Raw genomic sequence first — 23,135 nt, 5'->3', positions numbered from 1 at the left:
CATTTTTCGCTTGTGGATTTTCTAGAGGTCACAATATTTTTCCGATTTTAAAAACCGTTTAGATATATCACCATTCCACCATAATGATGGTTGAATTAGAATTTCGTGAAAATCCAAATGATACTGCCCGACAAAATGGCTGCTCTTTGTACGCAAATTGTGTATAAGTATGTAATACAAAGATTATGGACCCTCTAGAGGTCACAGTTTTTATCCAATTTTGATGAAACTTAAAACATATCTTTATATTTCAAAAATCTCAGTCTCTTTTGATATTTGCGCATTTAAGACCATATATTTCTGGAATATGGCCCCTGATTGTACAAAAAATCCTTTTTGTTTTTAGCTTGTTCTCTATCCATCTCTTGCAAAATGTGGGCGTATCCCACCTGGCAGCCTCTGGTTAAATTTATAGATGGATTACGTAAGAGCTAAATTTAAATGGATTCAAACACATCGTCATTTAATAGTTTAATTTAAAAATGGTGAAAAATGATAGTCTCGATTGTCAAGTACCGTTGCTACGATAATAAACAATCTGTGCTACATGTTGTCAAAACTTTAAACACTAATAACTTCGCTCAGAATAAAGTAATTTGAATGACATTTTCAATATAAATATTCAATTTATTTTTAAAGTATTATAGCAAGAATGGCCAACTATTTATCCAAATTTTACATTATGCATCTAGGTTAGAAAACATATTGGCCTCAATGGACAGAAATTGGCCACCGTTCTGGCGATTTATAGAAATTAGAGATGGCAACGTCAAATTATAAGAAAATAATGTGAACTTTATATGGTCTGGGAGTCCATGTTTGCCTTTTACTGTTGCACATTGTACGTTCCCATAAGGTTATCACAACATTATCACGCATTAACTAGTCACTAAACTAAAACGAGTGAGGTGGCTCAAATTACAAACATCTTAAAGATTTATGCTGAAATACAAGTGTTTATTTTAAAGTAAAAACTCTGTTCATGTATCTATATATGTGACTGTACAGCCTAATAAAACCACCGTTTCGCTCTGCGCTCTTTTACTGACTATACGTAGCCTACCACTTCTGATTTGAATCAGAAAAGTGAATAAAGTTCATTACAATTAAATAAAATAGTACATGATGTGATAGAAACAAGACGTGGCGTTTCCTTTAACCTATATTTATAAAAAAAATTGTGATTTTGAATTGTTAATCCTTTGTTTTGAAAGTTGGCATAATAATATTGATTCAATAAGACCGTGGGCCCAGAAGAATATCGGATTTTTTTTATGAACATATTATATAGGACCAAGGAAAAATCCAGTGTTGGTCTCAAAATGACCAGCGTGATGAGTTGTTCAGACATCAATCTCTATTCCTATCCAAAATGTCTACATGTATATAAATATGTAAACTGTAGTTACATCCGCTTTAAATTTGTAATGTCAAATCTTTGAATTAAATGCATGTCAATATGCAAGGAAACTATTAGTGTAGATAACAACACACCTACATCGTTGGAGGGTCGAACAAAGACAGAGGTAAGCTTTGGTTATTTTTGTTGTTTGTTCATAACGTCTATGTGTCCAAAAGTATAATATGTACTCACTTCAGGAATGCCATATTTCAATGACACACCCATACGTGGGACGGTAAAAATAAACGGTAATGTTGAAGTACAATCCATGTTGAGAAGATAATTTTTCTTATTAATACTTTTTGTACATGCCGTCTATGTGTCTGAGATCGTAATACGTTATACGTTCTTACTTTAGGATTGTCATATTTTAGGACAGCCTCGGTGACTCGATGGGTAAGACGCTAGCTCGCTAATCGGGAGATCCCTGTATGTCCCAATGACTAAATGTCAAAACATATGGAACTGAGGTGCCTTTATAAAACCAAGATAGCTGAAGGGATGTACCTATGCATATAGGACTATTACCTTAGTCGGTTTATATATTGTTAGTAAACAGAATGTTTATCTTTTAATCAGGTACATCGAGATTAACAGGCTGATCATATCACATTAGAGTCAAACAAGCGCAGTAGGGATTATCATATTTCTCAAAGTATATATGTGTTATTATTTTTAATTCATGCTGTTAAAACAACATAATTCTGCCATACACAGGGAGCTGCGGTGACCGAGTAGCCTAACCTTAACTCGCTAGCTCGGAGATCCCGTGTTCGATCCAAGTGTTGGCCGAGAAAGTTCATCGGAACTGCACGGCGTGGTTCCCACTTGGCACTGGTGCAGGACAGAGGGCTTGGCGGGGGAAAACGTATAGTCGTTCGGATTGTGGACAAAAAACCCGGGGCCCCATGCACACTTTGGCGTGCACGTAAAAAACCCCTTGGCAGTTGGAATTCGATATAAGAGTGGGCCGTAACGCCGCTGTCCGGGCAAAATGCCTATCTTCATTATGTCAGTCGGGTCAGAACCCAGATTTCATTTCATTTGTTATATTTAACTGACCCCCCCCCCCCCACACACACACACACCCGCTTGTGGTTACAAGGAGAATGGTCGCCTGTCTAACCTCATGGATTGTCTCCGAGTCCTGCGGTTTCCTCCCACTGCTAAATACCCCTATGCGCAAGCGAATTATTGAACGACACCCACCTTCAATTGGTAAAAATGGTTCTAAAAGCACATATTAATGTAATATGAATGTATGTAAAGTGATTTATATTCAATTTTTGAGAAAAAAAAAATACTGTTATTTCAAATCAAGTATGTTCGTTGAAGATTATTATTTGTCGGTTGTGAATAAGCCTTTACTAATTACTTCCACATTGTCTTGTAGAATATGCTTTTATTTGTCCATTTCAAAATGGCACCCAAAAACATAGAGTAACGACTCGTATACTGATTATAAAAATTAACGTTAATTTGTCTTGAATATTGGATATTAGGATCCTATATATAGGTTCACGACAAGATAACAACATCATTATTGATTGCAATTGATCAATATTGAATTCTAATTCGTGTTTTTACTTTCGAATATTATTACGGAAAATATTGAGTTAGAGATTTAGCTCCTTTAACGGTAATTAATGCCAGCGTGTCAACAATGTTTCGTGGACTGCACCCTACAAAGTTGAGAATATAATTTAGTTGACTAAGTTGGTTACACATGAAGTCTAGGTGACATAGTACGTTATTTGTGGAATACGATATGTATTTGCTATTCACGACATACCTACATTATAAAGAAAATATAATGTTGTAAGGGGAGAAATTTGAGCTATCTTTTGTAGATTGAGTAATACATTGCAAATGATAGTGGTTTACCTGCGAAATGAAGTTCGTGTTATTTTTTATATAAAAAATAAACATTTATATTTTTTAAATGGACAAAATTTGTAATTATTCTAATTCATCATTAAGTTAGAGATACAGTTAAAGAATAAAAATTGGAATAACTTAAGCGAAACAAAAAGGTTTTGGAAAACAAACATTGTGCCATTATGTCCATTATTAATATTGTTACATTTTGACCAGTGACATTGATTCCCTGTGTCATTTTGTCCGGTGACATTAATTCACTGTGTCACTTTACCTTTGGGCATCAGGAGACATTTTATCCTTTGGCATTAATTCTACGGTCGTTTTCTGTTAAATATGCTTAACTACAATTACTGTTACCACGTCACATACAATGCAGTAGGAAAATGTTTAATAATTATCATTGAAGTGTTCTTGAATGTTTACCTTCTTGTCGTTTGTCCACCTAAAACCGGTAATTTTTCTGTCTATTATTTTACACGACATGAGAAACACACCGTATGAACGAAGACGGGCAATAGTTGAAGTTTTACCGGAACAGCGGCGTTTGGACGTCTCTAAATACAATTCCAACTGCCAAGGGTTCTCTCATAAGTGCACGCAAAAGTGTACACAGCGAGAGTCCAGTATCCTTCCACTCGACAACCACGGTCCCTTTGCAAAAGTAATGTAATTAATTAAAGCTAACATGATTGTTCCGAACAATTATTCAACACTGTATCGGTACGTAAAGAAAGAATGTCGCCTCCTAGCAACATATGTTGTAGATACCGACATTGCTACTAGATAAAACCTAAAGAATAGAGAATTTACTATAAACTAAATATTAGAATATTCTAACTATGTCGTACATCATTCCGGACATTTATGGTGTGTGACAGTAACTAAAGCTATAAATTATTTCTGGATGGCGAAATTTGTTTTCGAGACTACGTTATCTGTGTAAATATTATTTTGTGGGATTTAATTATCGCCTAGGTAATTAAATATGCATGTAAAACACTTATTCTTGACCTGTTAGAATACGAACTCGAGTAAGATCTAAACAAGACCTGACGAAGTCGTAAGGATCCGGTAAGTGAAATCTTTGTGTACTACGTGACGACAAAGTTTTAAAGCATGGCCATGGGTAGAAATTAATATAAAAGATGGCGGAACTTGTAGTCACTAACTAATGTCTGCGAAACCGGAAATGCGACGTTGTCTTGTAAAATGAATACACAAGAACTAAAATAGAAGTCAGAAAATAATAAGACCATTAATTCGACCATTTTTATAGCATGACCATTTTCTAACTAGACCTTACTATACGGTGGTCTGGTGTCATTCGTTATGATTAATAAAAAACATGAGAAACCTTTTCTCCGCGATGAGAACCTTTTTCTCAGCGGGTTACACCATCGCGAAGAAAAGGCTTTTCATGGTTTTTTTTTTTTTTTGTTTGTTTGTTTTTGGTGGGTTTTTTTTTTCTTTGTTTTTTTATTTTTTATTTTTTGTTTTTACCATAGTTTTTATTGAGGTAAATTACTAGAAGAGGGTAGAAGTTAACGAATGACACCAATGGGCCACCGCATACTCCTCTGATAAATACATCAATTAATTTTTCACTTTAAGCAACTTAATCCATGTTGAACACACTGTGTGTATTGAACTTTCTTAGCTATCTGAGTAAGAACAAATAACTGAAAGATGGTTACCAAATCTGGTGTATCCATATGTCTGGAATATTCTGAAAGTCCCTTCGTTCTTTATCATTTTGTCTGTTGCTGAAATATTTTTTTCTATGGTCCTTTTTTATGAAACCAGATGGTTTGATTTTGCTTTTAACCTCTGTACTTCAGCTTCATTAACATTTCATTCTTCTTTATCACATTTTTAGCACAAATTTGTTTCCAATACATGTAATTTAAAAGATCAGTTATTTGAGTTTTGTTCGTGTATCGTGTATAATTATGCGTAGCGGAAATATGTTACATTTACATTAATATTCAATCAGTCAACTGTATAATATAATTGATGTAGTCATTAATACACCAGTCAGGTAAATTAAGTCAATAATGACATTTATAGTTATTAGAGAATTTACATATGAATCTTCCCGGTGTGCGTTTAATCTGGGTTTTAAATTTCTCTCATGGCGTAAGTAACACAACCTTTCCATGCAACTGCATATTAAACATTTTTGACACATACTATCAGTACACCTGTACATGTATTGAAATTGGGGAATTTGCAGGTCTGGCTATTGTATAATCTTTTAAAAGAAAATGTCACAGTTATTAACAATTGCTGTGGTGTACTTGGTCTTTAAGTTCCACAAAAATATGAATATATACTCTTCAAAAAAAGTAGGGGAAATTCAGAAACAATACAAAACTGCGGAAATGCACTGCTGTTTTTATTAGAGGTAACCAGTGTATGTTAATAACAGGCAAATTGCCTACACATGAACATAAACAGTTCATATGGGTGGCTTATCTGGCGGTCACATTTCACTCGCAAAGAGATACACTGTCAAAAGTGAAAATGGACGTTTTTGATTTTTGTCTTAATAATGAGTAATTGCTCCACCAATCCTCAGACATTTAGCAATTCATCCTCGCATGCTACCAATCAATCGTCCAATCAGGATTTGGGGCAATCTGACCCACTCCTCTTGCAGTGCCACAGCCGATTCTTGCAGTATTGTCGGTTGACGTTGACGAACACGTCTCCCGATCAAATTAAACGGCTTATCTGACGACCCTATATCACCCACAAAGAGATACACTGTCAAAAGTAAAAATGGACGTTTTTGATTTTTGTCTTAATAATAATGAGTAATTGCTCCACCAATCCACAGACATTCAGCAATTCGTCGTGGCATGCACCTAATCAACCGTCCAATCACGATTTGGGGCAATCTGACCCACTCCTCTTGCAGTGCCACGGCCAATTCTTGCAGTGTTGTCGGTTGACGTTGACGTCGGCGAACGCGTCTCCCGATCAAATTAAACGTAACACACTAAAGCAAAGATACGCTAAATAGTAAATCTTATGCAAGGACCGATAGGAAAGCAAACATGGATAGGATAAACTAGCACACAGCAGTTTTCATCAACCCTTCTTTGAAGTGTCAAATTTGACAATGAACCCCTCCCACGTGTATGGCGCTATTGCGTGTCGCATGTGCAGCTCAGTGGTTATGTTGGGGCGATAAGTTCTTTATCTGTGAACATACTCTCAAAGCATGTCAAGTGTCCATAACTATTTATCATATCACAACCTGCATAGGTATTTGGAATTTCAATATCCCCTACTTTTTTTGAAGAGTATATATATGAAACAAAAATTATAATCAAATAGATCTAAAGTAATACTGTAAAAAAAAAACCAAGTAGGTAGTTTAGTACAAGTGTGTGAGGGATAAACACTTTTCTTTTTACACAATTCAGACTTCGTTTCAATCTAAAGGGTATTATTTAATCTAAAATTGTAGTTGTTAATTTCGGTCTAAAATAAATATTGTATGTACTTGTATATTATTGTAAATATTTATTCTCCCTTACCTAATCAAACAAAATGCTCACACATTTATTGAAATTAAGGAGCGATAGGGTGTCCTCCAATATTCTAACTGCCTTTCACTATTTACGAGCGCAGCTTACTTGAGGTAAACCGGGTGTTTATTGTAAGGGGACTGCAGCACATCTGAGTGGCTAACGGTCCTTGGTGAATCCTAACCAAAGTTACATTAGTTTATATTAATTTAAAGTTACAATTTCATATTTTCTAAGATTGTCAAAACATAATTATTTCTATGTCTTTTGCTCAATAGGTTGTCAACTCACTATTATACGATCATAGGTGTCATTCTCACACTTAAAACTCATTTACACCGGAAATAATAACACAATTACTTCCCAGTTACCTCCATTGTTTTCTATTCTCCACCATGGAGTAGCGATCTTTCAAACGTTTGAATTTGAAGAGGAAAATGATATTTTTGCCAATTTCTCAACTGGCAATAGTAAATTATAGGATTAATAGAATTATTCTTTAACAAGTTAGGTGTGTTTATTGATACCATCTATTTTAAGGCTTTATTTAAATAAGTTTTTAAAATATAACGTAAAAATATGAAATTGCAACTTTAATGGTTCATTAAATATAATAATCATCATCTAAATACAAACTTTTAGGCCATATTAAAACTTATAAGATTTTGTGGGACTGTCTATTGTCGTATTATCTCTTTAAGTAAACTTTAAAATTTAAAAAAAGCACGGGTCTTGTGACATATGTACTCGCGGTCAAGAAGATAATACGTTTTTCAAACAATGGAATTCAAAATTGTTTCAATAAGGGTGTAGTAGTACCTCAATAATACAACATTTATTTGGACGACGGTTTGTCCCCGTTGAGATATGAACACTAACAGATTAAATATTAAAGGGATAGTGTAAGGTATATCTGTATTTAACAATGCAATTTGCCCTTAGGGCAAAAGTTGATATTGTAAGTTGTCTATCAATCATTATTTAGATTGAAGCCTTTTCTTGAAAGCGAGATGAGTTCAGCCGTTTTTGTATATAGACCCGAGTAACCAGGCAGTATTTAGTCTCAAACTTGGTTAGTGGAATTGGTGTCAAGTTTACACTAATTAATGTTTGAAAGTGGTAAATGTTGAGGACAAGGGTACATGTTTTGATATATTGTCGAGCATGAAACCCGTAGTGAAATAATAATGCCAAGGTCACCACATTAGGTTACAGAGAGAGATGGGTTTAACGTCCACTCGACACAAACTAGGTCATTTCGGGACTAACATATGGTTTAATTTTATTTCAATAATTCGCTTGCGCGCAGGGGTCTTTAGCAGTGGGGGGAACCGGAGGACCCGGAGAAAACCCACGAGGTTGGACAGGCGACCCTACTCCTTGTCACGTACAACCGGGGATTCGAAACCAGGCCAACTGACTCAATGACAGGCCTTTTGATACAGCGCGCACGTGCTAACCATTCGGCCATCACACCCCCACCACATTAGGCAACGTTCCCATTGCGGCGTGATAAAAGTTATTTAGAAGATTTTGAAAAATGTTAGCTAGATTTTATTTGTTTATCGTCACTTTAACACCATATATTACCCTACATCTATCTATAACCCCTGTGACCCATTAAGGCTATTTGATAGACTACTAGTTTATGTTTCGAAGGATTATTCAAATTGTCTCCAACCTTTGATAAGATGTCAGTATGAATAGCATGGACGATAATAACTTGTTTACATATGTATGTAGCTATGCAACCAACGAAGTACGTTAATATATTTTATATGAAAGTAAATTTCACATTGCCAGATATTGGATTTATTTATTGTGTATATGAAGAGGAATGTAGTACCTGTTTTATTACTGGCCACACAGACTGAGGTAAGATCACAGCTTATCAATGTCATCCAGATCTCTGCATCTATAGCCAATCAGTTCAAATCCGTCTTAGGATGTGGTACGCACGATGAGCACAGTTTTTTTTTGTTTTTTTTTTTTGCATTTAGCGCTTTATAAATGGATAAGATGAGATCATCCGTACAGATAATCTCAAGTTAACCTCTTGTGTAGACAACATACTGGTCGTAATATTTCAGTTGAGGCAAACTCGTTTTCCTAAAGGACTAAAGGAGTTGTCCCAAATATATTTTGTTGAGCAAAACAAATTCATACTGTGTAATAGAAACTATAAAAATACTATATCATGGTCACCTGAAATCAAACTTTCGGCTTTCCAATTTCACGTCATAAAACCGGTCATTAAAATGGAATGGATAAGAGAAGAAGGTTTTTACTGCTGTCCATTATACATTTTCTGTCTTATTATTAGGCTCATATCATCATCAAATGTCTATACTTATTAACAACATGGCTGATGTGTTTGTTTTAGCTACGAGTCTGAAGCAAACTCATTTGGTTTATTAATGCTAGTAACATCTTAAAATCTGACTAATTAAACATACCCAGTCCAATGTAGCAACACAACTTTCGTATAACTGCAAATATTATCGGCTAAATTTTATTTTAGTTTATAACTATTATGAGACCTTAAAGGACAGTATTTGTGTCAGTCATTATCACATATGTGATGAAACTGAATAAACACATTCCAAGTATAATTTTAACACAGCGATCATTGCTACAATAGATGCGTAATGAAGCTTTCTAAAAACAGAAGTGACGAAAGTAAAAGGAAAACTCGGGCTATCCTTCTGTATAACTAACTGAAGTGACGAGTGATAACAGATACACGGACGAATTTCTGCTCACTAATAATTCCTTCGAAGAACAAAAGTTGTCATATGAGACTGGGAGGATATCTGACAATTCAAAAAAATAATTCACTGTCACTTCCGTTTCTTGAAAGCTTCCTTACGCATCAATCGTAGCAATGATCTCTGTGTTAAAATTATATTTGGAACGTGTTTAACCAGTCCATCACATGTCATAATGACTGAGACCAATATTGTCCTTTAACACGTAAAAATAAAAGTGAGATTTCAATGGGAACCCGGGGGGGGGGGGGGGGCTCCAATGGTAGCCTAAAACAAACACATCTGATTTATCGCAACGTTTTTAACGACATTTATGTAGCTAACTTGCTATGCGTATCTATATACCTGGTCAATACCGCGACAACTGACCTACAACAATTTCTTTCACATGTTGAGCGAATACTTGATGAAATATCGACGTTATGTTATTTATGTATCTAAATAGTTACGGTTGCTATACTTATATATAATCAATACAATGTGATCCATTAAGGATTCACCCCAGATAACATTTTAATGAATAAAACTAATCAATTCTATATATTATGCCTCTAAGAGACGTTTATCCTTGTCCTGTTCAACTGCGATACATTTTGTGATTGATTTTTGCAAAAATGCAGCCAGTGTTCACGTATATGTGGTGAAAAGTATACAATCTGACACAGGTCAAACATTCAGATTGAATGACAAACTTAAACGCGGTGCCGTGATTTCGATTCCATGTTTGCCTTTACAGGAGTACTGTTATCTGCATAGCCTTTGGGTTTTCTCCAGGTTCTGTGATTTCACTGTTAAATACCCCTTCACAAAAGCCAAGTATTAAAATAAAGATAAAGATTAAGATAGTAGCATAATGCCCTAGTTTGAGGACCCAGATTCTCTCTTTATATTCAGGTATCTTTTTTTAGACATAATACGATCTAGTATACTGAGAAATGAAGACTTAAAACATACGTAAAAACAGATGAAATAAACTTCTAATTCATATCCTTTAATTGGATTCTCCCTTGAAATGGATGCTGGGGACGTCACCCCTCTATACCCCCCGCCCCCATCACTCCTCTATACACCCCCCCCCCCATTTTATTTCAAATTTGGATTAAAGCAAATCCAATCTGATTAAAATACAGATCTATGTGTTGTTTCGTTTTTTTATACTTTCGATAGCCTACACTACATGAAGATCTGACCGGTTGTAGCGATAGGTCGCGTCAGAATTCTTACGAGCGGCTTTTGACCCTATGTAATATAATAACAATTTATTTTTATATAATATAATAATTTTTTTATAAATATAATAATATAATAATAATATATAATAATTTATTTATAATGCGCCTATTGCCAATATAAAATACTGCTCAATGGCGCAGTTAACATTTTGTGGACATCACACATAGAAATATAAAATAAAACTAAATGGATGATAAAAGAAATTAAAATGGCATACGATAACAATCATAATATGGTAGTAAAGATTATAATAAAATATGACATGTAATAAACAAATTAAAATGGTTAAAAGTAATAAAGAATAAAATAGAACAGCGCCTAAAACAGTACACAATGAACTCGGATACCTGCATTAAAAGTAGTCAACAAAAAGGTGTGTTTTTAAATTGCGTTTAAAACTTTCAATGGTATCAGTTTAATATTGAGAGGTAAGGTATTCCACAGAAAAGTAGAAGCGTAGAAAAAGAGCGTTTACCATGAGATGTGAAAGGATAAAAAGGTGTAAGCAGGTTGCTATTTTGAGATCGGAGTGTACGGGATGGGGTATATAGGGAGATAAGAGATTTAAGGTAATCTGAATAATTATCTGAATGTAATGTAGAGTAAGTATGGCGTCAGACATTTGATTACCCAATCCACATTGATGTTACTAGTGGATTACCCACAGTTCCTGCAAAATACGCGTAAAGCTCGCCGTAACAGACCGTTTCATTGGCTAATAGCTCACATCATTCAGAACACGATAATGATAACAACTGTTCCAGATCCTAGTGTAGTAAAGACAAGTAAAACGAAATTTTGAACTATAAAAACAAAACGAAATAGGGTCTGTGTTTTAATCAGATTGAAGCAAATGGGTCATGATCGGACGATCAAAACTCTATGCCGAAAACATCCTGAACGCGGTAATGGCTATAGTTTTTAACGGATTTATTTCAGACTTGGTATGAAACATCGGGTCATGAGGGGACAAACCCTATTCAGCTTATCGTTCTGGCGCAAGACCCCCTTTCTGAAAACCTTGTGAACGCCTGTCTGTTTATTAACACTGAATTATAAAATCTTGTGGATTTGCTTTCCATATTATATAACACAAGTAATGTGTATATGCAACATATCAGTAAAAGCAACCGGCGGCAGATATAATTTGATATGACATTATGGACTATAATGGATATACTATGATGACAAAAGAAATGTGCAAAGTCTAAGTCTTAAAAGTTATAATGGGAAAGGTGGGGGCGGATATAGAAACGTTCTGAAGTGTTGACATATATTCATATACAACGACTAAAAATGAAATGAAATGAAATGAGGTTTAACGTCCTACTGTTCTACTCAGACTGGGCTAATGTATGCTATGTGGTCTATGAATGAAATTCTGCGTGGCCTATTCATTCTTATTTCGGATTCCAACTGTCAAGGATTCTTTTAAGTGTACGCGGGACCTCGGTTTTTCGTCCCATACGAACACGTTGTCCCTTGTCAGGCCCTCCGTCCGCCGGAAAATCCCGATGAGCTTTCTCGGCCAACGCAAGGAGCGAACACGGGACTTCCAGGTTAGGCAGCCAACGTCCTACCCACTAATCCACCGCGGCTCCCTACAACGACCAACCACCTGAAAAGGTAGATTTGATAGTGTTAATGTGTCTATCGATCGTTTTCAAGTGAAATAAATCACTTTCAGAGTTACACGGATTATATGCCGTGCATTTAGAAACCAAGCTTGGATAAGGATATTTGCTTTTGACAGATAGGTAAGTTTATTGTTTCCGAAATACCTGATACCTCTTTTTACTAGGTTTATCTTTAACTGGTGGGTTTCCCCTTGTCATTTATGAAGGACGGGTAGGACGAAAACCCAAAGCCCCGTGTACTCGTTGAAAGTTGGAATCTAATTACGTGTAGGTGGAAACGCCTCTTTGTTTGGGCCAAAATTTCCCTCATAGCACACAGCTATTAAACTCTTTGGTTCATATAAATATGACGTTAAACCCTTGATAAAGGTCAAATCAGGTACAAAAGTTCATTAGCGAAGGGCAAGGTACATAGTGACACCATCTTGTTACAAACTAGTCTCGACAGCAACAAGGTTGTTCATATTATTTTCCAACGCAGATTAATGGATACAAAAGTCCAAAATAAAATCTTCGCAATACAATTTTTCACTATCCGTGCCCCTTTAAATCGTACACCCGCGTGTTACCGTTCAAACGAAAATTCCAATTTCATGACCTTGCCCAATCGCGGTTACACTATAGATAAAACAATGTTATTATCTCTAGACCGATATTCCGAACTATGTAGTACGGTACGTAGTCGAGTCTTAGACTTTCGATTTGCCTTTCTGTTTTTGAGTAGTGTGCAATTTCCACGTCCTTGGTACCATGTGCCTGAGATCTTCCATTTGTTTTCATGCGGAACAATCTGATTAAAATACAGATCTATATTTCGTTTCGTTTGATGTTTTTATACTTTCGATGACCTCTACTGCATGAAGATCTGACTAGTTGTAAGTGGCGGCCGCGTAAGAGGTCATACGACTGGATTTTGGCCGTATGACATTAGACATTTGATTAACCAATCAGCGTTGTCGTTTGTAGTGGGTTACCCGCAGTTTCATGCAACTCACGCTAAAATCTGGCCGTAACAGACCGTTTCATTGGTTAATCCATGACATCTATAGGAATGCGGGTTATATGACAACTCTTCCAAATCTTAGTGTAGGAAAGACAAATCTTAGTGTAGTAAAGACAAATCTTAATGTAGTAAAGACAAATAATTCTGAACTATAAAACACGGAACGAACTAGGATCTGTGTTTTAATCAGATTGCATGCTTGATAATTTTATCTACTGACCCTTCATATCTTTAGACAAGTGATACGGATACTCGTTAAAATAAGAACGTTTACTGGGACATTATATCGATATATGTAAGGTTTTTATTTACATCCCAATCAGATCAGAGATTTTGCCAAATTGCGATAAGCATAAAAGATTTCACCTTTTATAAACATGTTTCTTTCTTTGACAGGCGTACACCAATTCGCAAAGCATTGATTTTAGATAGACATATTCAATTTAAACAAATAGATTAGTTTATATCAGAATTGTATCATTTATGTGATTTGATAATAACAACAAATAAATCCTGCAGAAAGGTAAAAAAAGATGCAGTATTAACCTTTTGACTTATACTATCACAATTATCGATAAACCAGGAGGCAAATCGTAATATTATAGACCACTGACCTTCATTTGCAAGAACTGTCACATCTTTTAATATCAACATTATTCATATCGAGCGTTCTAAAAATTGATATAAAATGAACTGTCATAATCTAAACCATCATGGCTTCCGTTGTCAAGTGTTGTTAAATGTTACAAAAACTCTTGTTTCTAAATTTTCGGAAGATGATTATTAATTTATGTAAAATTAATAAGTATTATTGGGTGTTTGGTTTATTAGTTGGCTTAATATACGTCTTGTGAGGCAGATTATGTTTGTGATGGTACTCCCAATAATAAGTTTCAAAGTAGGCCCTTAAAAATAATAGTTCGATTATATTGACTTGGAGCGCTAAACAATGAATGTTTTCGAAATTCTGTACTTTGTGATTTCCAATGTTGTGTTGTTGACACTGTAGCTGTGCACTGTTGAATGTGAATGATACATTTTCTTCGCATTTTCATACATTAATAGCATCTCAAGGACATTTAGATACTAAAAAAACATATGCATATGCTGTTGTTAATGACTTTCGCACCCACGCGTTTCAGGTGCTGTGACAATTTATGTAACTTTACCTTTCCCTCAAGTCATCGGGTCTATGCAAGCCATAAAAATTGTTTTCATTAATCGCCCTTTAATCATATTACATGTAGTTGTTGAATATGCATATTAATTTAAAGATTCTAAAAATCATTGATCGTATATACAATCTGATTAAAACACAGATCCTATTTCGTTTCGTTTTTTATAGTTCAAAATTTCGTTTTACTTGTCTTTACTACACTAGGATCTGGAAGAGTTGTTATATTACCGGGGTTTTGGTTGAAGTGAGGGATTAGCCAATGAAACGGTCTGTTACGGCGACCTCTTGGCGTGGCATGCACGGAATTGTAGGTTAATCAATGTCTGACGTCATTGGGTCTAAAGCCGCTCGTACGACTCCTGACACGACCTTCTAGTACAACGAAATATAGATCTGTATTTTAATCAGATTGCTCGTATATACTGAAAGTGGCGATACACACTGTAATTCGCAGATAAAACCGTCGTATTGACGATTTGAAATAGTATACCTTTTGAAATAGTTTTAAAACAGATTATTCCGTCTCTCGGCATCTTGGAAAAACCCTGATTATTTCGTCTTTCTGTGAGTTGAAATAGTCTAGAAAAAGATTATTTCGTTTTTCTTCGGATTCAAATAGTCTACAGCGCGTACAAATTGTGACATAAAGATTAGCCCGTCTTTGGTTGTCAGTACGTCAAATATTGTAAATATTACATAACTCGTGTCATATGATGTGGATACAATATCTATATTTATATGCATTAAAGCCAACACAATTTGTGTATCAAATATTTTCGACTTGCAAGTGCCCGTTACAAAATCCTCTGTTTGAATAGATCAAAATTATCATATGGCCCGGATGTAGTTCAATGATCATTTGTAATGTGATAGGCACAATCCGTGCAGCGCCGGGTCATCCGTTAGTAATCCATATTCTATTTCTAATTATGTATCCTTACAAATATATTAAATATCTGTGCACGTGAACAATTTAATTGATCTACACAAATGCTTATAATCCCGCCACTCGACATTCAAATAGTACACTTTCCTGTAATCAGATTATCACCACAGTTAAAGGGTATATTAAAGTACAACATCAAATTATGGAATATTGTGAAAGATAATCCGTTGTCTTAATTCATATAATTTAACCGTGAGTATATATTTATTTCCATTTAAATATATTTTGTGTACCTTTTAGACTGTGTATTTTGATTATAATTGTTTGAAGAATTTAGCAAGCTATTGTTCTAAACACAGACGAGAACTGTCTTTTTCGTGAACACAATTTTCTCATCTGATTAAATAAAACGGTAAATGTAGACCCAACTTCAAATTACTCATGAAAGCGGCATAATGTAAGATTTAGATAAAGAGCTAGTCGTTCTCGCTATAATATTTCAAAAATAGATAATGCAAATAAAATATATTGAAAATTCTATTCAAATTATTTTATTTTAAACGAAGTTATCAATGGTTGTAGTTTTGACAAGAGGTGTGCATTGATCGTAACCACCGTACTGGTCATTTGAGTCTCCATTTATAAATTAAATCATTAAATGACCGAACCATTCTAGAGTTGATTATGGTCTTTTCATGTTAATAAATGTCGAGTTAATACTGTATATAACATTTAAAGCTGAACTCCGATTACAAAACTACAGAAATAATTAATACAAAATGGTAACGCCCTAAACAGTCGCCAGGCTTGTTTTCAGTTTGTAGAACTAACATGATCACGCCCACATCCAGCATACTCGAATTTATGATGCAGAAAATTATTTGGTGTTTCTACGCTGTTGTGCAAAACATTTCACAAAATAAGAAAAAAAATGGTTGACGTTGGTTGATTTTTTTATTTTTCGGGGTAAGGCAGCTTTTCTCTTACTTTTAGAGCAAAAGTACATCGTGGTGGACTTATTTCGTCTAATTAGTAAAATAATATGTAAATGATCAGATATAAAAATTGAGTAGCAATAATATTTTGACTAAGCTGTTAGTGAAAAAACGTCAATCAGTCAGGAGGTAATTGGTAGTTGAATAGCTAGCCGAATATGGACACTGTGATTGACAAGGCATGTTGTGTGACCTGCCTCTCGTTTTGTACGCCGTAAGCAATCGGCATGGTTGTTCTACAAATAGAAAACAAGTATGGCGACTGTTTATGGCGTTAACTTTTTTTTTATTTAATTATTTCTATAGTTTTGTAATTGGAATTCAGCTTTAAGGCCCAAACAAAGACTTGCAAAAGACAGATTTAGCTCTAACATAATGCCTGTTTAAATAGTTTCGGAATCACTGCTTAATACATATGGATTACACATATGTACATATAGTATTATTTCCATTAGCCCCCCCCCCCCCCGTCCCCCGACTCTACTCTGCTTAAACATGTATAATCTTCACCAAAGAGCCTCCTCATGCTTCTACAAGTTAAAGCCAAAACGTAGGCTCATGTCAGCTGCCTCCGTCCCTCCTGTCACATGTGAATTATGTCATTTTTTCTCGAATTGGCCTATAATATTTTCAGACAAAAATGGAGAAATGAAACGGTCTTCCATATTATGCTCGACGACATACCTCTATTTCCCTGACAAGGACAGCTGTATAGTCGTTCGAATGGGACGGAAAATGAGGTCCCGTGTACACATTGGCGTGTACGTAAAAGATCCCTTGACAGTTGGAATTCGATAAAAGAGCAGGCTGTATAGCGACGCTGTCCGGCCAAAATCTCCTTCGTAGCACACTCTATGGTGTATGCCCGTCTTCATTAGCCCAGTCGGAGCAGAACAGGGGGACGTTATACTTCATTTTTTTCATTTCATTGAATACGTGTTCAATAATATATCAATTAATAAATATCAAATTCCTTTTACATGTAAATATCGATTACGACTTCAAAACAAATTAATTAATAATTCATCGAGTCAGTGATACATTCCAATTAATCATAAATATAATCGGTTCAATTGATATAAATAATAGATTTGAAGAGCAGGACATTTCTCTTGATAACGTTACTGAATTATACCAACAAAAAATACATCCGTGTTTACTTTTACTTGGCAACAAAAAATAGGATCGATCATAAAAATAATACCGCAATTTTAATGTTGGAATTTGTCTGCAGAAAACTCACGCCAAGACTGAGTTATAGGCACTGGGAAATGAGAAAAACAACTACAGGGTCGACTATTTGGGATAGAAAATTAGGGTCGGTGGGGTAACCGTAAACACGGGTATTTTTTTAGGGGTGGGGGTGCTTTATAATGAAAGGCCCAACATGCCAGTATAAAGAGCCAATAAAGAGCTTCTGACCATACAAAATTCAAAGTATTTATTTGTAATTGAAACAAAAAAATTGGTCAAGTGTAGTGCTATATTACAGCTTTGTGTACGCAAACACTTCTGCATCCGGGGGTTGGATGGCTGAATGGTTAGCGCGTGCGCGTTGTATCATAAGGTTTGTCATTGAGTCAACTGGTGTGGTTTCGATTCCCCGGTTGTACTTGACAAGGGATAGGTTCGCCTGTCCAACATCGTGTGTTTTCTCCGGGTCCTCCCACTGCTAAAGACCCTTACGCGTAAGCGAATTATTGAAATAAAATTGAACCATATGTTAGTCCCGAAATGACCTGGTTTGTGTCGAGTGGATGTTAAGAACACCTCCTCTCTCTCTCTCTCTCTATCTCTCTCGCGTGCGCGCGCGCGCTTTTGCATCCCTTCATATAAGGCAAAATTGGTAATGTGTAAACCGGGTTATGACACGTGATTGTGGGTTATGGTAAGGGTTAGGGCTAGGTCTAGGTCTAGGATTAGGGTTAGCACTAGCCCTGTTTACATCTCGTGACCTTGAGGAAATCCGCAGGTGACCCAATAGCTATTAGACCTCACGGCAGTGGGTCAGAACCTTACTCACTGAGCGCTATTTTTATAAGTGTATAATATATAACGTTGCTTCATCTGGGGCACCTTTATTCACTCAGACCCGCTGTTTAGATAAATGAATATAGTTAATTGTGTAATTTATATTGATAGGGAATTGCCAAATGGAGCCTTGTTTGAAGAAGATGGTTAAAGATATATGTAGGTTGTCAAGTGAGTGTCTGTTAAATAATGTATTCCTTCTTTTAAAAAGAAACAATGCGAAATGGTTATTAATATGCATCATTCGACCATGATTGAGAATTTCAGCGAATGTCTGCCTTCTTCCAATTGAGGGCAGTTTGTTACAAAAAACGACCAAATAATTGCTGAAATAACATAGATGTACATAAAAAGCTAATAATAATATAACTGACGGATGTAAAAGTTTGTTTCGGGAATTTGTATTTTAGGGTATGTTAATTTGTAATTTTGTATATTTTTTTGTATTACAGCGCGAAGACTGTGTGTAGGTTTTTCGACGTCTGTCCTCGTTTTAATACTTCTTCTACAAATATTCATACGTCAAGACTTCAAAAACAGTTTCAACCCCGGACAGCATGAGTTATCTCCTCTTCAAGGGAGGACAAACACAGTAGTGCAGCTATCGTCCTTACTCCATAAAAATAGAACTACGCAGATAGGCAACTTTCTACAGTCATTACCTAAAGCTGAAGCGAAACCAACCACAAAAGGCAACCTGGGAATTAACGATCTTCAGCACAGTAAAAATGAAAAAGTCCAAATGAAATACAATTTAAATCATTCAAATATTATATGTCCGACATTTCACGGAGGTTTAGGTAATAACTTGTTCCAGTATGCTGCAGCTTACGGACTGGCTAGAAGATTAAATGCAGACGTGGTTCTAACTCCAAATACGAATATATATCAATTTTTTCAGCCAGTTGCGAGAATTTCAACGGACCCCAATGTTTGTTCTAAAGTGAAAATAATAACAGAAAGGCATGCAGCAGCTTTTGATGAAAGTTTCTTTAACCTATCACCCGGAAGTGATTATAAATTTATACATTATTTACAATCGTGGAAATACTTCAAACATGTAGAAGCTGAACTTCGTCATCAATTTATATTCCGTGGTGACGTCATCGCTAGAGCTAGATCTCAGATCGCAAACAAATTAGAACGTTTTAACGTTTCTTCAAAAATGAAACCTAATGTTTTAGTTAATATTCACGTGCGTCGCGGTAATTATTTAATTGATCCTTTTGCTACGTTTGGATATAAAGTAGCGAATATGACGTATATTAACAAAGCCAAGAAATATTTTACGGACAAATATGAAAATGTTACTTTCTTTGTCTTTTCGAACGATATGAAGTGGTGTAAAGAGAACATTAAAGGACTGGATATTGTATATATAGAAAATAATTCACGGGAAATAGACTTGGCTATTATGTCTTTATTAAATCATACAATAATAACAGTTGGGACATTTGGGTATTGGGCGGCGTGGCTCTGTAATGGAGAAACTGTTTATTTTGCTGATCTTGCGAAACCAGGAAGTGAATTCGCTCAAGAATTCTCGGCGGATAAAAAAGATTACTTCTATCCGGGTTGGATAGGAATGTGAACATTTCTCTGTGGTCCAAATATGAAATAAAAGAAAATAGATCGCTCAATACTTGATCCAAAGTTAAACCCCAACATTGATTAAGCCCCGGAATTAAAGTCAGTTTGGAGTTTAGGACCATACACAATTAAAAGTAATTTAAAAGCCTTCAAGTTAGTTCTAACTTAATTTGTGACCAATATATTGTCGAGGAGATATTATTCAAGCTGTGCATTTGCTTGCAGGCAATTTTATATAAGTGATTGTTTTATACCATATAGAAGTTCTGTGATATTAAAGGATTAGTGTTGTTAATTTGGTTGTTGGTTAAAAGGCGAGCGTTCTGTTTCTTGAAAGTCCTTGTATTTTCTCATAAAAACTTTACACTATTTTTTATTCAGATTATTATTACTCTTAGTTTTTGTCAACTTTCTTTTTCTCAGGAACCACACTATCGCACTAAGAAAGTGGGTAGCAGAACTTTAAAGGCTAAATCTATTTCAAAATGTATCGACTATGCGTTATACCTGAAATCGCCGAATCTTTGCGGATATTGATGTAATTTGAAAAGAAACTGTTCTTTTGTGTAACATTTTACATATAGTATAGTTGAATTTTTTATTTTTTTTATTTTTTTATATCAAAAAAGACTTGTTCGAGATTCTCTATTTGTTACTTCGCTGATTCTATTCTAGTAAACAATTTCAGCAATTACTTCCCCGAAAAACTCACAAGCATTCTCAACACTCTTTATGCAAATATGAAGTGTACACTTCATGAATACTTCAATAATATTACTCTGACAGCGGTGTTTCCAAACTACGTTTCATCTAATTTCAACTGCCAAAGGTACCTTTGCATGTACAGCGACGCCAAGTTGGGTGGATGTCTGTTTTCTGCCCCAACGGTTAAGCAACACTTTATTCATTTGCAACACAGGCGCTGTTCCTGTTAAATGGTAACCAGGCTTGAACAATCCCGAAGATCTTATCTGCCCACGCCGGTATTCGAAACCTAGACATTCTAGTCTTAGAGCAGGGCCACGGAACATTTGTAGACTGAAGGAAGGAAACAGATTTCGTAAAGGGATATGGTTGAAGGAAACAAATTTCATAAAGGTGTACGATTGCACATGGTTGGAGGAGGAACACATTTCAGAAAAGGTATTGGCAAATCATCAGAGGTGGGAACATGTCGCTGGACTTCGTGCCCGAGTCCAAAGTTGCTGTCTTTAGTACCGAGTCGTTATCAATAATTTAATGTGTAGCCCAGCATATATGATTATAGAAAATTCGGCATGATTGCTTTTACAAGCAAAAGGTAACAATAGGTAAAAAAAAAAGGTAAAAAAAAATATTATTATCGATACCCTTTAATGAAACTAGTGTTAAATTACGGAGCGTAATATGCTAAAGACATAGCCCTCAAATATCAACAATATCAAGTCATCCAATTTTTTGAATCCATCCATTTGATTTATTAGTCATGGCCACTATACAGTGATATCTTCAGAATAAACGAATTAATCACATGGCTTGCTGTCAGTGATCGTAATTCTCGAATACTGTTTAAGTGAACAAGTAGAAGAAAGGGTCTCCTCCTAACACCGCCAGTTATAGCAACAGGGGCTTCACCCTACGCATTTTTCCGAATTGTATACCTTTATAACTGCGACGAAAAGCGAATACAGCATTAAAAATCCCTCGAAGAAAGTGTTTCATAAAGACAATGAGAAAATAGCGAAAAGTCAATTCCCGGTTGTTATAAAATACGTTCAGTATGAAAACAGGGCAACAACGACGATTTGTGTTTTTTTCTTGAGCAACCGTGCCAAACTGAGAAAACTTACCTCTTCTCAATACCCCCCCCCCCCATCACCCTCACCCTCACCCCTTGTTTCTCTAGATGTCGGTTTGGACCCTTGGACCCATATACTTCTACCTGGTAACTAATTTCTCTTACAAACAATGGCTACTATTGATTATTGTTTTTTTTTAAATTAGATTCGGTTATACCCAGCTAACGAACTCGATCGACGCCGATAACCTTTCGTTAGACATTTACATTTCATTTCAATGAAAAACACTGTTGCTTAGCTTAATCGATAATATTTGCAGTTTAGGAAAGGTTGTGTTGCCACTTTAGGCCGGGTAATCGTGTCTTAAATATAAACCAGATCTATGTCAAAGCTTGTTGTTATGTATCATAATTATTTGAAAACAATCAATGTAAAATTATCCCCAATAAATATTTTAATAATATTTTAATGAATAAAGCTGGTCAGTCCTATCATGTCTCGGAGTAACGTCTATGCTCCCACTGATCTAATAAAGACGGGTATCATACAATGTGCTATGAGGGCAATTTCCAATTCCAATTGCCAAAGATTCTTTTACCTTCACGCCAATGTGTACACGAGACTTCGGTTGTTTGTCCTATCCGATCGACTATACGTTGTCCCTTGCCAAGCCCTTTGCACTGTATACCACTGACAGTGAGCGGGGGGGGGGGGCTACGCCGGAAAATGCCTATGCCGATGAACTTTCTTGGTCAACACCGGGTTCGATCACATGATATCCATGTCAGCGAGTTAATATTTCAATCACTGAGCCACCGCGGCTCCCGACTTAGTTTTACCCCTGGTTGTTTGGTTTATTGTCTAGAGGTGAGCATTTCATTATTTAAAAGGTAAACACTATTGCTGGCTTGCGGCTCCATTAATGACAATTGAAGATGGAATAAAAATCAATGACATACATTCACAAGTAACGACCCAGGCCTTGAACGGATAGAATTGATCATGTCGTGTGCAGTTCCATCGATCGTTATCAGGTGAACAAGAGAATTCCCTTTTAGATGTACAGGTATAACATGCCATGCGATTAGAAACCAATCTGGAATAAGGATATTTTTTTTAGTCAGACAGGTAAGTTTATTACTTCCGAAATTCCCGACACCCTTTGTTACTAGCCTTATGGAAAACAGCTACTGATTTATTAATTATAGTCTCATCTGT

The 23,135-nt window shown here is 35.6% G+C and overlaps 1 protein-coding gene across 7 annotated transcripts in view; it reads left to right on the top strand.

Annotated features, from left to right (window-relative positions):
* Nucleotides 1-1,459: 1,459 nt before the first annotated feature.
* Nucleotides 1,460-23,135, top strand: part of LOC126822531 (galactoside alpha-(1,2)-fucosyltransferase 2) — a 31,629-nt gene continuing 9,953 nt past the window's right edge. The window contains exons 1-4 of one of the 7 annotated variants that reach the window (XM_050551469.1): nucleotides 1,465-1,526; nucleotides 8,623-8,694; nucleotides 18,661-18,720; nucleotides 19,002-20,783. In XM_050551469.1, coding sequence (XP_050407426.1) covers nucleotides 18,672-18,720; nucleotides 19,002-20,140 — 1,188 coding nt within the window. In that variant the 5' untranslated portion in view covers nucleotides 1,465-1,526; nucleotides 8,623-8,694; nucleotides 18,661-18,671 and the 3' untranslated portion in view covers nucleotides 20,141-20,783. Of the gene's footprint in view, nucleotides 1,527-7,663; nucleotides 7,722-8,622; nucleotides 8,695-15,639; nucleotides 15,776-18,660; nucleotides 18,721-19,001; nucleotides 20,784-23,135 lie in introns of those variants that run through there. The other 6 variants (XM_050551488.2, XM_050551503.2, XM_050551504.2 and 3 more) reach the window with 6 other exon arrangements.

This window comes from Patella vulgata, chromosome 1 (assembly GCF_932274485.2).
Source record: "Patella vulgata chromosome 1, xgPatVulg1.2, whole genome shotgun sequence".
Lineage (NCBI taxonomy): Eukaryota > Metazoa > Mollusca > Gastropoda > Patellidae > Patella > Patella vulgata.
This window is presented reverse-complemented; position numbering and strand designations above follow the sequence as displayed.